This window comes from Pituophis catenifer, unplaced genomic scaffold (genome assembly GCF_029215685.1).
Source record: "Pituophis catenifer annectens isolate HBS135680 unplaced genomic scaffold, rPitCat1.0.hap2 SCAF_3, whole genome shotgun sequence".
Lineage (NCBI taxonomy): Eukaryota > Metazoa > Chordata > Lepidosauria > Squamata > Colubridae > Pituophis > Pituophis catenifer.
In genome coordinates, this window is record NW_027256883.1 from 170,459,570 (window position 1) to 170,475,056 (window position 15,487).

At 35.8% G+C, this 15,487-nt stretch overlaps 1 protein-coding gene across 1 annotated transcript in view; it reads left to right on the forward strand.

Annotated features, from left to right (window-relative positions):
* The window catches only part of NFASC (neurofascin), a 99,699-nt gene that overhangs the window by 27,422 nt on the left and 56,790 nt on the right, over nt 1-15,487 (forward strand). Inside the window, exons 8-16 of the mRNA XM_070939768.1 lie at nt 758-869; nt 1,552-1,736; nt 3,158-3,289; nt 6,154-6,297; nt 9,762-9,873; nt 10,392-10,558; nt 11,614-11,761; nt 14,416-14,540; nt 15,390-15,425. Of these exons, the coding sequence (XP_070795869.1) occupies nt 758-869; nt 1,552-1,736; nt 3,158-3,289; nt 6,154-6,297; nt 9,762-9,873; nt 10,392-10,558; nt 11,614-11,761; nt 14,416-14,540; nt 15,390-15,425 (1,161 nt within the window). The remainder of the gene's footprint in view (nt 1-757; nt 870-1,551; nt 1,737-3,157; nt 3,290-6,153; nt 6,298-9,761; nt 9,874-10,391; nt 10,559-11,613; nt 11,762-14,415; nt 14,541-15,389; nt 15,426-15,487) is intronic.

Below are 15,487 nucleotides of genomic sequence, written 5' to 3' on the forward strand. Positions count from 1 at the left end.
AAATACACAGGTCTTATACCCTTTATAATGTTTTTGTGAAATATCTTGTGCAATGACTAGTATAACAGTTTGTGTTCATGGCTCAGTGGAATGGCTTGCTCAATAGTTCAGTATCAAAATATGAAATGTTTTTCTTGAGCAAGGATGAATCACAATCAGGTTTCATGATCTTAAGTGAACTTCAGTGTTTCCATGAGACCCAGCACATAATATTGAATATCTTATTACCGAATGTTTTCAAATAACATTTGATTTAACTGTTTTATTGATAGGTGTTTCTTGTAATTCATATTTTCCCACTGTAAATTTCACAAATGTTTTTAAAGTAGCATTGGAATTTTATTGATAGGTGATTGTGATGTCCACAAACAGGTATACAATAACATGAGGACATTTCTGCAGTATTTTTATTTTGAAAAAAATGAAACTTAGAATTCCCTTTTTCTAAACATCAAACTTGCACATGGTTAAACTTGAAACCTGGTAAATATCTGTTTTGCTGTGAGTAAGGTGACTGTTATTATTACAATTATTCTAACTGCTTCATTCATTCATATATTTCTGTGCCATTGTCTGATTTTTCCACTCAAATCTTGTTCCGTTTTAGTATTTTCCCAGTCTCTTTATAGATTTCCACTGCAGGTCTTGGATGTTGCAGATTCTCTAATTTTGTTTCCTATTCTCTTTCATTTTCAAACTGCCCTTTGGAGAAGGATTTACAATTCTGTATTTTTCCTCCCTTATGTCCTGATTTCAGCCCGAGGTATTGCAGAAAGGCAACCCAGCTTCATGTACCCTACTGGGACCTCAAGCAGTCAGATGGTGCTAAGAGGAGAAGACCTCTTGCTGGAATGCATTGCCTCAGGAGTGTACGTACCAGTTGGGATCAGGGAAACCATGGTTTGTCAAATACATTCTGGTCTATGTTCTGGGACATAAAATCACAGTTGCTTATTCTTACTGATTTTAGGTTTGGTAAATAAAAGTTAACTTCATAAGTACAAGCAGGAAATAATTCAAATGTAAAAATTTGAAAACATAATTTTAGTTCATTGATGTTTATGGACAAGGGGAACAAGTGATGAAAAGTTGTCGTGGTGATATTATGCAAGTTCCAAAGCTTACACACTTGTATATACCACAGTTCAAATATGAAAGCATGCATTGTGACATCACAATATATGCTTCAACATTTTGTAACGCTTATCATTAGAAATTAATGCCAACTTTGATGGCTAGAAGAGCATTTTATACCACCAAAGTTTGTACTACCACAATTAAATATGTATCTGAAATCTTTAGTCTCAGGAGTCAAAAACTAACAACTTAATTTTATACATGAATAATTAATTTCTACTCTCTTGCCTCTCAAGTTGTTTGGCAGGCATTTTGAGAGAACGGTTATTTTGAGAGGACACTGAAAATTCTACCCTTAAAATAGACAGCAAGTTTCCAGAAAATTTCTTTATAATACATAATTCATGTTGGAAAAGTCTCGGCATCAAATACTTAAATCTTTTGGATTTATTTATTTTTTTTCGGTTCCTTCAGTCCATCACCAGATATCATGTGGCACAAAAAGGGTGGTGATCTCCCATCTGGCAGGATCAAGTTGGAAAACTTTAACAAGGCTCTTCATATTGCAAATATTTCTGAGGAAGATTCTGGGGAATATTTCTGCTTAGCTTCCAACAAAGTGGGCATTAGCCGCCATAGTATCTCTGTGAAAGTGAAAGGTATGTCATGTTTATTGTGCCTTCTTATTCTCCAGCAGCTAGTAATCCAAAAGACCAGTGAAATATAGGAAATCTTTCTGGGGTCAGTCTGACCATATGATCAGAACATGGTATCAGAATGCTTCCTGAATAACAAATTACTGTTTTGAACACAAACCTACATAACTTTATTCAGCCAAGTGGAGGAAAGCATGAAACTGTCATTGTTCCTTAGGTGCAGTGAATTGGGGAACAGCCAGACAAGAGAGAACAGAAGCCACAACTACATAGTGGGTAGAGTAAGTGTCTTAGAAAGGAGCCTCCCTAAGTTATCAGGATGTAAAGGTGATGGCAGACTTGCTAAATTCTGTTAATGCAGTTTTGTAATAAAGTAGAATTAGCTTATTTGGCCATGTTTCCCCTTTGATCTACCTGGTAAGGCTGATACCTTCTCTGCCATGGTGGCCACCTTATGGAGCATTCACCACCATCCTCCCCAAAGCGAGGTCAGCTCTATCCCTTTTCAGAAGTCTCGCAAGACTTTGCTATGTCATCAGGCCTGGGGACCAGGGGAGGTGGCTCCCTTGCTAATCTAATCACTTGAGTGCCTTATGCTTTTAAAACTTTTTTTTAATGACCATTGTGTTACATGTTTATTATTGTATATCTTTGTTGTCACACTGCCAAAAGTCACATCTTGCAAGATGGGTAGCTATATAGATTTGATACATACATAAATGTAATAAATTGGCCTTCTAAGAGTTCAAAGAATGACAGATAGGCAAAATGTATTCAGATTATGAGACCTTTTCAAGTACATTCCCATTTATATGCCGCATGTTTATTCCAATTTGCCCTAAAGGTCAAATATTACATCATTGAATGTTCTTTTTCTGCCCCTCCCAAAAAACTAAAAACAGGTTTCCCAAAATTCTTCATCCTTTTCTATATATTCACTGCAAGTAAATTAATAAACAGCAAAGAAAGAGGAGCTCCAGCTGCCTTTTATTCCTGTTCTGATTTACTTGCTGTCAATATATACAGATTATTATTTATTTTAGGAACATCCCAATTAAGTATATTAACCCTCATTATTAATTGGAAGGAAGCCCTTGATTCATTTCAGCTTCCAGTCATTAGAAAAGTGTGTTCTCTAAACTCAGATTTGCTATAAAAAATGTAACTAATTAATCTGTAACATAATTGTATTCACTATATTCCAAGCGACTTCTGTGCCTTCTTTCCTTTCGTTGAAAGGAAAGGTTGATCTATCTTCTAGTACTTCTTCACACAGAACTCATAATTTGTCTTCCTGTAGTCATTTTAGCTTTCCTGTAGTTTTCTTTATTTCTTTCCTTTTCTTTCATATCCATATTTTCTCCAGTGGATCACTATAATGATAGCCATAGCATCTTTTTATATTTATCACTTTTGTTCTAAAGCTTCCCCATATTGGTTGGATGAACCAGAGAACCTTATTTTGGCTCCTGGTGAAGATGGAAGACTGCTGTGCCGTGCCAATGGTAACCCCAAACCTTCAATCCAGTGGCTTGTGAATGGAGAACTTCTAGAAAGTAAGCAAGAACAGAATCTAATTACATGAAAAATTTATATCTTATATGTTTCTTGACCTCATTATTATTATAAGGGAGGTAAAGTTATTTTCAAATAACTGCTTGTAATCCTTCCTTCCTTCCTCCCTCTCTCCCTCCCTTGCTGTCACTCTTGACTTCTGATGACCATCTGGATTAATTCTATTTTTACTGCTTCAAGTTATAATTGCTTGAAGTACAGGTCAAATTTTTAAACAATTGATTGCTGATACCAACAAAGTGTGAAATATAAGCTCCAGTGGATTCAACTCATTTTATACTTTAGTCAATGCTTATTTGCATTTTTCATTTCTGAAATTATTTGTTTTATGCTATTAAAAATAATTGATTGTTGGCATGTTAATATGCTACAGTATTTCTGTGGTTCTATACTTTGTCTGAATTTCATTGGAGGTTAAATTATGACGTTAAAGTGATTGATGTTTTACATCAGATCTTTTGCTTTTTTAGCTAGACCTCATACATAACATGCATTCATATACAAACATGACTTACTGTAGTCTTGATGTTATCATATATTTCTATATAGATTCTCAGTCTTCTTAGGAGGTTCTGAGATTTGTTTTTTTTCTCTCAATTATCTCTGCCCTTTGCTGGCTTTTCTTTGCTTTCCCTTATAAATTTACAATATTTCTGCATTCCAAATTCTGTAATAACATAAATCTTCCTGCCTACATAAACAATGGAAGCTTCCTCCTCCATTCTAAAATGTTGCGGTTCTATATAGCTACATAAGAACTTATAGTAGGGCCGCTCTCTGAAATAGCTAGCTATACTGCCTAACAATTTTTGCTATCATGCTATCATGTGGTTATATTATTATTATTATTATTATTATTATTATTATTATTATTATTATTATTATTATTATTATTATTATTATTATTTTATTCATTAAACATGAAACTCAGTTAACTGAACATTTAAAAATGTATCACAAATACCATTGACTGGTGCTAATGGTTGATATGGGTTGCTGCCAGCATCCTAGGTATCAACCAAGTACCTTCTTAAGATGTATGATGTTCCGAGTAGCACAGTTTTTTGCAGTTCCACTGGTGTTATTGCAGGAAGCTGCAATTTCTTGATGTGTTTTGTAAAATTCTTGGACATGGTACCAAGTGCCCCAATGACACTGTTATCGATAGATATCACTGTTACATATTTCATCCATAGCCATGTAGTTTCAATGGCCAGGTTGCAATATTTCATGATTTTTTCCAGTTCTTTTTCTTCAACTATAGTGTCTCCTGGTACAGTGATACCAATAAATTGTACACTTAGGCCCTCTACAACCGTGATATCTGGCGTCTTGTGTTCCAAATGACGATCTGTCTGTATTCGAAAGTATTATTATTATTATTATTATTATTATTATTATTATTATTATTATTATTATCCCATTTTTCAAAAAATTGAGGGACAGTTGATTCATGTAACAGCAGTAATCATGAGTCTCTGAATTGATTATGTGATATAAGCATAATTGTGTGATGCTTTAAGGATGAGATCAAAAGGAATAGTCATGGGATGTTTAGCCAAACCAAACAAAAACTAGGTACAGGTAGTCCTTCTTTAACAACTGATCACTTAGTGATCATTCAAAATTACAACAAAGTCCTCCAAAAAACAACTTACAACTCGATTCTGGCAATAAGCTCATCTTGCACATTCCACAGTCACATGACTACTATGATGCACAAAGGTTTTTGTTGCTACTTTATAGCTTTTTTGGAATAAATGGACACCTGTAACAACCATGGGATTCACTTAACAAGTTGGAGCATTCATTTTGCAACTGCCACATTCACTTAATGAGTGCTGTAAAAAAGGTCATCAAATCAGGTTAATTATGTGGGCACCCCGATTTACGACTGTCCTGATTTATGGCAGAAATTCCCAGCTCCATTATGGTCATAAATTGGAAGGTTACTTGCCTAAAAGACCCCTTATGGTGCAGTGGTTAGAATGCAGTATTGCAGGCTAACTCTGCTCACTGCCTGGAGTTCGATCCTGACCGGCTCAAGGTTGAGTTGGCCTTCCATCTTTCCAAGGTTGGTAAAACAAGGACCCAGGTTGTTGGGGGCAATGTGCTGGCTCTGTAAAACCACTTAGAGAGGGCTATAAAGCATTATGAAGTGGAATATAAGTATAAACGCTATTGCTAATGCTACCTGTAAGTAATTAAAATGAAAGAAAAGACATTTTTTTAGTTAAATTGATTCATACTGAGCCCATTGCAGTTAGTAAAAAAGAAACAATAAGAGTTTTCCTGCTTGTACTTAAGTTTGCCAGTATATTATCGGTACTAACATAATTCAGGATAATTTGTTTTACTGTCAATATAATAGATATTTCCTTCTTAAATATACAACCTCAATGATAGACCATAGAAACAAACACGTATTGAAATAAACATTGAACAGAAATGTAACATATAGATTTATATCAAAAAAATAAAGTCTTCTATGGACTAACATGACTGGAACTGTTACTTTAAAATGTTTCTCATTCTCAATACCATGTTTTCCCCAAAATAAGACATCCCCTGATAATAGGCCCAATCGGGCTTTTGAGTGCATGGCAGTAAGGCGAAGTGCTTATTTCAGGGTTCAAAAAAATATAAGACAGGCTTTTATTTTCAGGGAAACATGGTATTTAATAATAGGAATGCCCAGATCAAGAGAGAAGTTCCATCCATTATTTCTTCACCTCAGATAAGATTGATTGCTTAATTTTAGATGCTTTTATGGTGTTTATTTGATATAAATTATAACAAAAAGAAATAGAAGATATCTCTTAATTTATGTCCGTCTGATTCCAAGGTTCTGCTCCCAATCCCAGCCGTGAAGTTAATGGAGACACCGTTATGTTTCGGGACATCCAGAGTGGCAGCAGTGCTGTATATCAATGCAACGCTTCTAATGAACATGGGTACCTGTTAGCCAATGCATTTGTTAGTGTGTTGGGTAAGCACTGAACAGGCAAAGTTCTCAGTTTTTTAATTATGTTAATACAGTCTAGTTTTAAGAACCTTTAAAATAATTTCCTTTTTTTATACAATTGTTTTCTTATTAAATCATTTGTTTTTTCCCAGGAACTAATATCCATTATGGCTGTTATTAAGCAATGGGTAAGATGGTTTGTTGAGAGAGCTATTGTATTCTACTCTACATATCACAATGGCTCAACTCAGAATGCAAAGAAAGCTAAACCATACTAAAATGTCATGGTTTACTGAAATAATAATCCCAACCACTGATTAAATTATGAGAAAATTTGTTTAGCTATACAGTTGTTTAGGACAACAAGTTGATTTAATATTTAAAATAAAAGGAAAGCTTTTCAAACATGAAAAGAAAATATACATATATCAAATTGTTCTTGTTATGAATTAGTAGAACTGGAAATTGAATTGTTTAAAAGCATTAGAGCAGAATTCAATATCTACATCAGAATGTCTCCATTCATAATTCAGGTCAAAATGATCCATCTTTGTGCATTTTGATTTATGGCATTTCATAGCCTAATATAATACATGTACATATTAATTTATAGTAACAAAAAATACATCATTTCATTGATATTTCCTTCGGAGGAAATATACACAGAGATATATCTGCTTGGGAATAGCCCATGTTGAATTTTGTAACACAGTCAAACATCAACACACGAAATGTTTTGTGATGTTTTGTATCATGCCATAAACTGATTTATAATAACTTTTATGAATGAATGAAAATTTTTAATAAAATTTTCCAAATTTCAACTCCAGGAATCTGGGTCTTGGAGTTTTGACACATTCTTTAAGTTAGCCCATTTGAAGTACCTTGGTTAAAAAATTGTTGCCTTTTGATGCCCCATTTTGCCTATATGATTTAAGTAGCATATAGAATGTGTATGTATATGTGTGTGTGTATGCATATGTACACATATTATATGTGTATGCTTATATACACTCATATATGTATGTATGTATGTATGTATGTATGTATGTATGTATATGTATATGTGTTCTGCCCCAGCTCCGGATTCCCGAGGATATTGACACACACCAACGGTCCTTATCAAATTTATTAAGTAGCAAGAATAAACCAGTCTGGCAAAGGTTGGCAACCAGCCCAGAAAACAAGATACGATAAGACTTTTCCAAAAATGCTCTGATGATAATTACAAGTTGTTTCCAGTAAGAAACTTGCTAACGGCGTGTGACTTAAATAGGCTAAGGGAGTGGCCAATTATCCTCAAGCTAGACTCTTGAGGAGACCTCCTCTTCCTGAGTAGCCACTCCTGCCTTTTGGCAGCCCTGCGTGCTCGAGCATTGAGGAGAGGCTCCTCCACTTCACTCTCTCCATTTGAAGGAGCCTCTGGAGGTTCTGAAGGCCCCGGCTGAGTCTCTGCCTCTGGCACCACATCCTCTTCAGCCTCCTCGCTGTCCGACGCGAGCACCGGCTGCTCAGGCTGCTGGTGCAACATCACACTAGCCTCCTCCTCATCGGGATCAGCCACAATCCGCGCAGGCCGCTGGAGGGCCACAACAATATGTATATGTATATGTATATGTATATGTATATGTATATGTATATGTATATGTATATGTACATGTACATGTATATGTACATGTATACATACACACACCTACACATACACCCACAGAGGTATTATATCAGACTGTAAAATGCCATAGATGCAGAAAGACTTTTATCATTTTCTTTTGAATTATGAATGGAGATATCATAAAAAGTCAAAATTGCAGAATAATATTAATAAACTATATCTCCCCAATCCAGTCTTCCTTGTCCCACCTGGGATACGGCGAGGATTTTTTTTTTTTACTATGTCCTTGAAATTTTTCTATATAGAAAATACATCAAAGACCCTTTTATACTATATCTAGCATATGAACTCACACTTAATTAGATAGCAGTAGAGATTCCAACTATAGTTAGAGGTTTTATTTTATTTTAAAATAGATTCTTCCTTTTAGAATTGTCTTTGGTAGACAATTGGTCCTATATTTGTTTTGGATTAATGAGTCATCTCCCTAGGGAGCTGTTAAACCTAAGTGTCTTTTTATTCTGTTATAAATTAAGCCTAAATTCTCCTGTTCTTTTTTTATATATGTCCATGTGTCTATTCATTTAAAGAGTGCTTTCCCTCTTGATCTGACTTGCCAATTACACAGGTTTATGCATTCTTATGCAAGACTGTTTCATTACCATCCAATCTAAAAAAAAGTTTGGAAGGGATTTAATTATGAGCGTATCAAAATGAGAACTTAAAAGTTGGAATTTTTCTGACTGTAGAAATGCGTAAAAGTTTAGATGAAATAGGTAAAAGATAATTATTGTGAGAAGAGGGGAGGCTCTCCTCACGGTCACTCATGCCCTCGTCACCTCACGGTTAGATTATTGTAACACGTTCTACATGGGGCTACCCTTGAAAAGTGTTCAGAGACTACAGTTGGTCCAGAACACAGTCGCGCGAGCTGTCGTGGGTGCACCTAGATACACCCACATTACACCAATTCTCCGCGAGCTGCACTGGCTCCCTATTGGTCTCCGGTCACAATTCAAGGTGTTGGTTATTACTTTTAAAGCCCTACATGGCTCAGGGCCAAGGTATCTTCGAGACCACCTTCTACCGCATAACTCCCAAACAACCGGTAAGATCCCACAGAGTTGATCTCTTCCGGGTCCCATCAGCTAAACAGTACCGGCTGACGGGCCTGCAGGGGAGGGCCTTCTGCCCCAGCTCTCTGGAACCAGTTACCTCCTGAGGTCCGGACCATCCCCACCCTATTGGCCTTCCGAAAAGCAGTAAAGACCTGGCTTTTCCGGCAGGCCTGGGGCCGTTGATCTCGCTCTTGCGATCCGACAAGATCCGGCCATGAATGGTGTGAATGAGTTTTAATGTTTTAATGTTTTTAATTTTTAAATGTTTTTTATAATGATTTTAAATGCATTGTGAGCCGCCCTGAGTCTTTGGAGAGGGGCGGCATACAAATTGAATTAATAAATAATAATAAATTAATAAGAAGAAAGAATTGAAGGGAAAGCTTAAATCCAGGTTGTTGTTTTATGGTTTTTTGTTTTTGTTTTTTGCTCTTTACCTAGAAAAGTTGTAATATTCGGTGTACAAATATATCAAATAAGAATAGCCATGTAGGTTCCCCAACTATAGTGGGAAAACACTATAATTCAATAAATCACAATCAACAAAGTATAATTTTTAAAAATAAAATGTTCATAAATATTATTTATGAAATATTTCATTACAGTTTTTGCCTTTAAAATTCTTGAAAAGTTCAGGCAAAATCTAAGCAATCAAAAACTTAAATCTGAAAATTCAAACATTAGTATGGAATGTTTGCAGTAAAGCAAAATAACAGTGCTGACTGGTTCTACAGACAATGCCCTTTTGTCGTTTTAAGATGTTGTTCCTCGGATCCTTCTCCCTCGTAACCAACTGATTAAAGTTATTCAGAACAATCGGACGCTTCTTGACTGTCCGTTCTTTGGATCCCCGATTCCCACATTACGATGGTAAGAATTTTATTATTAAGCCACAGCATCTTTTTAGTATGTATCTGTTTTTTACATTAATTATATATATATTACTTTTAATAAATAAGACAGCAACATTTTTTTAAATTAGCAGATATCCAGGTTACAAATATGGCATTGGAAAGACAAGGTAGCCATTATTAAAAATAGATATACTTGTCTTTATCTAGATTTATGTATACTTCAAATAAATCAATAGACCAGCTGGACAAGGTTAGGTAGTAATTCCTTCAGTGCATGGGTGTCCAAAGTTTTGGCTTGTCTGGGCCACATCAAATGAAGAATTGTCTTGGGCCATATGTAAAATATATAATATAGTTAATGTACATAAATCATATAATAATGTTAAAAGTTTATGATCTTGTGAGGCCACATCCAGGGCTTCATGCAGACTGTGGGCCATGGGTTGGAACACACCCCCCCCCCCACACACACACACACCTGCTTTGGTGGTTTGTATATTGAATATTTAAAATAATTTATTCTTGTTTCATGAGGTTTAAGAATGGCCAGGGAAGTACACTGCATGGTGGCAACTATAAAGCACATGAGAATGGAACTTTAGAAATCATCAGGGCTCGGAAAGAAGACCAGGGAACTTACACCTGTGTGGCTACCAATCTTTTGGGCAAAGCACAGAACCAGGTTCGTTTGGAAATAAAAGGTAAGGTGGCTTCTGCTTCAGTAAACTACAGGTTTTTTTCCAAATAGTGGGGAGAGATGTGGTTTCCATCAATAGCATATATCCTATTCATAAAGAAGGTGTGATGTTTTAGTGAATCTTACCATAATTTGGCAATTGGAAAGAATAGGAATAATGCACATTAAATTACAGTTAAATTGACTTCTTCAATCGTAAGTTCTTAAACCTTTGCTACGTGTTCAACATTAGACCAAAGACCCTCAAATTTATAAAAGATGACCTAATACCCTGAAAGCTAATACAATTTCCATTCTATTTATCTAAACATTATGAAGGGTTTCTTGAGCTTGACAACAGAGATAGAAATGCCAGAAGCTTCAACTCAAAGAGGAACCTGTCATTCAATCTTGTTTCATTATCCAGTTCATGGATGCCCATGAGAGAATAAAAGGAATTCAGAAAAGGAAGGAGAAGCAGCAGGAAAATATAAAGAAAGATGAGAGAGTGGTTCAAACACTGAGCATGGGGTTGGACTAGATGACCTTCAAGGTCCCTTCCAACTCTGTTACTGTTAAAGCATTTTTCCGAGCAGATGCTGTGAACTGCAGAGAAGGATTATGCAACAGCAATAACAAAGAATTCTTGCTGATTTATCTGAAAGATTGGTTATATATTGGTTGTGTCCTTGTCATACCAATTTGGGGTGAAACCTATTGCCATCTGTGGGGCTGAATCTCTTGAGCTGAATTACACCTCCAAGGTACTAGGGTGTGCATTAAAATGTGTCTGGTGAATACAAGAAGGATTGCAGGGCCTAAGAATGGATAAATATCAGTAAAAATTAATGCTAGAAATGGAGGTGTTTCCAGATTTATCATCACTTATTCCTTGATGAATAAAGCAATAGTAGACAATCTGTCAGTGTGACATTCTTTTATTAGATTCTATTTCCTACTGCTTAAATTAGCCTCCCCTAACTCCATTCCCTTCAAACATCTTGAAGAGACTAGTTTGAGGGCTTCAGATAAATTAAATAGTTCACTAATAATCCTAGGCTACTACCTAACTCTTTGCAGATCCCACAAGGATCATAGAGGGGCCCAAAGATGCTATACCAAAGAAAGGTTCCACAATTCACTTAGTGTGCCAGACAAGACATGACGCCACATTACGGCTTACAGTTACCTGGCTTAAAGACGATATTCCTGTCTACTTTGGAAACAGGTCAGTTTCATCTTTCTTTTATTAAATGATATATTTCTCAAAATTTTAGCCTATTCAGCTTCTCTAGGATACAAGTAATTATTATAGAATTTTCCCATTTTGATTGTGAGAATTACTTCTATTGCTATTTGGAAGAAGAGTAAATTGATGATGGGGAAAAAATTGTAATAGCAAAAGCCAGGTTTTGTAATCAGAAATAGAAGGAGCAATAAATAACTGAAAAAAATGTTTGATAATCTCTAAAAAAATATGTTCTAAAATTAATGATGTTTTTTTCACCAGAAGTTACTGATTTTTTACTTGCTCATTTAAAAACACCACTTCTGAAAAAACAATGTTTATGTATATATGTAATTCTTTTTTAATACTACATTTTTGATGCCTTCAGTTTTATCTTAGTCATTTAAAATAGAGAATTTACCAGTATATATTTCCCTCCAAAACAGTACAATATGTTTTCTAGACTGAGCTTGTTGGTTTGTAACTTTAAAACTAAATCATTTTTTTATAAAAAAAAGTTATCTACTTGGTAAAAAATTAAGTAACACTTTCCTTTTTAAATTCTTAGAAGTTCAGTCTCCTTGATTAAAGTTAATGAGCTTTTATTTATCAGGCTAATACTGTTTTCAAATAAAAAAAAAATCTCAGAAAACATACCAACATAATTAATTAAGTGTGCCAGATTCCCTTGAAGAATGATCTATTAGGTATGTCTCTGTTTAGTATTCCAGGCATAGCAGCATTTGGAAATTGATCAAAAAAGCAGTTTATAAATTAATGTCTACAAAAACACCAAAATAAACTAAATTTATTTATTTATTTATTATATTTCTATACTGCCTTTCTCCCGTAGGACTCAAGGCGGTGTACAGTCAAGAAAAATATAGATACACAAACATCATAAAATTGCTAATTAAAATTATTACTTAGTTTGGTCAATTAAATAAAACCCAGAATTAGATAACATTTTAAAAAAATCATTCACATGTTCATATGTTTAGCCCCGCCTGTTGGAACATCAGGGTCTTGAGGGCACGGCAGAAAGCACGGAGATCAGGGATATTTCGTATCTCAGGGGGCAGTTCATTCCAAAGGGTTGGAGCCCTCACAGAGAAGGCCCTCCTCCTGGGAGTCGCCAGTCGGCATAATTTGACTGATGGTACCCTGAGTAGTCCCTCCCTGTGAGAACGAATTGGTCGGTGGGAGGCTATTGGTGGCAAAAGACGGTCTCGTAGGTACCCAGGTCCTAAGCCATGGAGCACTTTAAAGGTGATAACTAACACTTTGAATCGCACCCAGAAGATCACCGGGAGCCAGTGCAGCTCGCGCAGGAGAGGTGTTACATGGGCGTAACGAGCTGCGCCCATAATCACCCGCACGGCTACATTCTGGACCAGTTGGAGTCTCCAGGTGCTTTTCAAGGGGAGCCCCATGTAGAGAGCATTACAGTAGTCCATACGGGAGGTAACTAGGGCATGAGTGACCGTGCGCAAGGCGTCCCGATCCAGAAAGGGACACAATTGGCGGATCAGGCGAACCTGATAAAAGGCACCCCTGGCCACGGCCGTCAAATGATCTTCTAAAGATAGCCGTGAATCCAGGAGGACACCCAAGTTGCGGGCCCTCTCTGTGGGGAGCAAGATCTCATCCCCTATTGTCAGTGATGGTACCAGCTGACTATACCGGGACGCTGGAAGCCACAGCCACTCGGTCTTGGAGGGGTTGAGTCTGAGCTTGTTTCTCCCCATCCAGATCCGCACGGCCTCCAGGCAACGGGACATCACAGCAAGGGCATCATTGAATTAAAGCCATTGTATGGGTGTGTGCATGCACATTCACTCATATATGTGCCTGTGAGTTAAACATGCTAACTTTTAAATTATAAACTTTAAAAAAAGAATATATACATATAAATCATAATTTTAAACCTTTTCTCAGAGACTGCCAAAATGTCTCCCAAAGATGATTTTTACAATGTTATTCCATTAGTGACTCTGGAGTTGCATCCTGCAACTTCAAAATCACTGATGTCTTTCAATGCATAGACCTCCAATTACACTGTAAAATTTCAGAGATGAGGTTTCCAAAATAAAGTGTGGTTTTCCATCATTTGCGCTAAAAATGCACAAAACCCATTGGCTTTAAAATAGTTATAAAAATAAAGAAAAATCTATTTGCTCACATCCCCAAATGGGGGAAAAATAGACAATCTAATTCTCACTTGGAGATACAGTGTTTCACCTTGTATGTGCCATTGTTTAGCTCTCTGCAATCAGTTCAAATAGGAGTACAGTTACAGCCAACTGTTAAAACCTTCTCAACAAATAGTTAATAGGCATCCAGTGAAATCAAAACTAGAGATCCTCAAGGATTTTGTTCAAACCATATTTTTATATAAATCAACTTGAGATGCACATCCTTGACTGATAAGAAAATAAAATAATTTAAAGTTAATTATTTTGTTTTTCTAATTTTCTGATACTTTTCTTGGTTCAAGAAACCAGTTTGTAATATGTTATAGGATATGATTTAATTTCTACTTCGCTTTTACAAAAGTATACCGTAATAGGCACATCAGTAGCTGTTCATTCATGCTTTTCTAAGAGAGGTGTGTTCCCATAGTGTTTTTACTTGTAATGCTTCTGCACTGAAAGGATGAAGAAAGAAGAAGATGGTTTGACTATACATGGAGTATCAGAAAAAGATCAAGGATATTATACCTGTGTGGCTAGCACTGAACTAGACAAGGATACTGCCAGAGCCCATCTCACTGTACTTGGTAAATCTTCCTTTCAAATTTCTTGGTGCATTCTAAGTATCATAGAGAACTTATTTAGGCAAAAGTTATGACTTTTTTCTCTGGATTATAGAAGATGGAATAGAAACAATCTTAATTCTTTAAAAATATAATATTCTATTAACCATGTTCAACTGGCTGACTTATTTTCAATATTTACTGCTTTAAAATAATCCTGCTTGTACACAATAATTATGAGTCCTAATGGTGAAAAACAAAGATGTGTCTCTCAAAGCTGATCAAACACAGAAGTTCCTTTATATTTCAGTCTTCTCTGTAAGGTCACAGTGAAGAGATGCAAAAAATAATTTAAATACCGGTATGTTTAGGAGTCTCTTCAAAGTACTAGTTTGTGATTTAAAACTTGATTTAAAATATGGGTTAGTCATCCTTTCCCCTTTGTATCAGTTTTTTTTTGTACAACTCTTTGTCTTTGTACAAGGGTTTGGAGGTGTGCATGCACATTTATTTGACATGTACCCTTTTATCTAAACTGACTGATACCAAAGGAATACATAAACTTCATCTCTCTCATCCTTATCCCTTTCAACAATTCAGCGCATATTGCTAAGTTCTCACTCTCATTATCAGAAGGATGTAAACTATATTATTCCCACCAGCCAGATGACCAGATGATCTGTTACTGGTTAGAGGCCAGGTGGCTTGGTTTTGTGCCACAGGAAACCCGCCATCTGTTTTCTGTCAACCAAATGAATGAACTTTGATTGCAGCTTGTTCACCCACAGTTTAAAACCTATACTATAACCCTTCAATTATGTATGTTTAACTATTGACCTTAACTCTCTAAACAGCTAATATCTTACTTTGCAGCTCCTTCTTCTGTTAACCGTATGACCCCACCCCCAGGTAATCAGTACTAATCCATAAATCTCTTTGCATTATTTTTCTTTTGTTGCTGCTTAGTCATT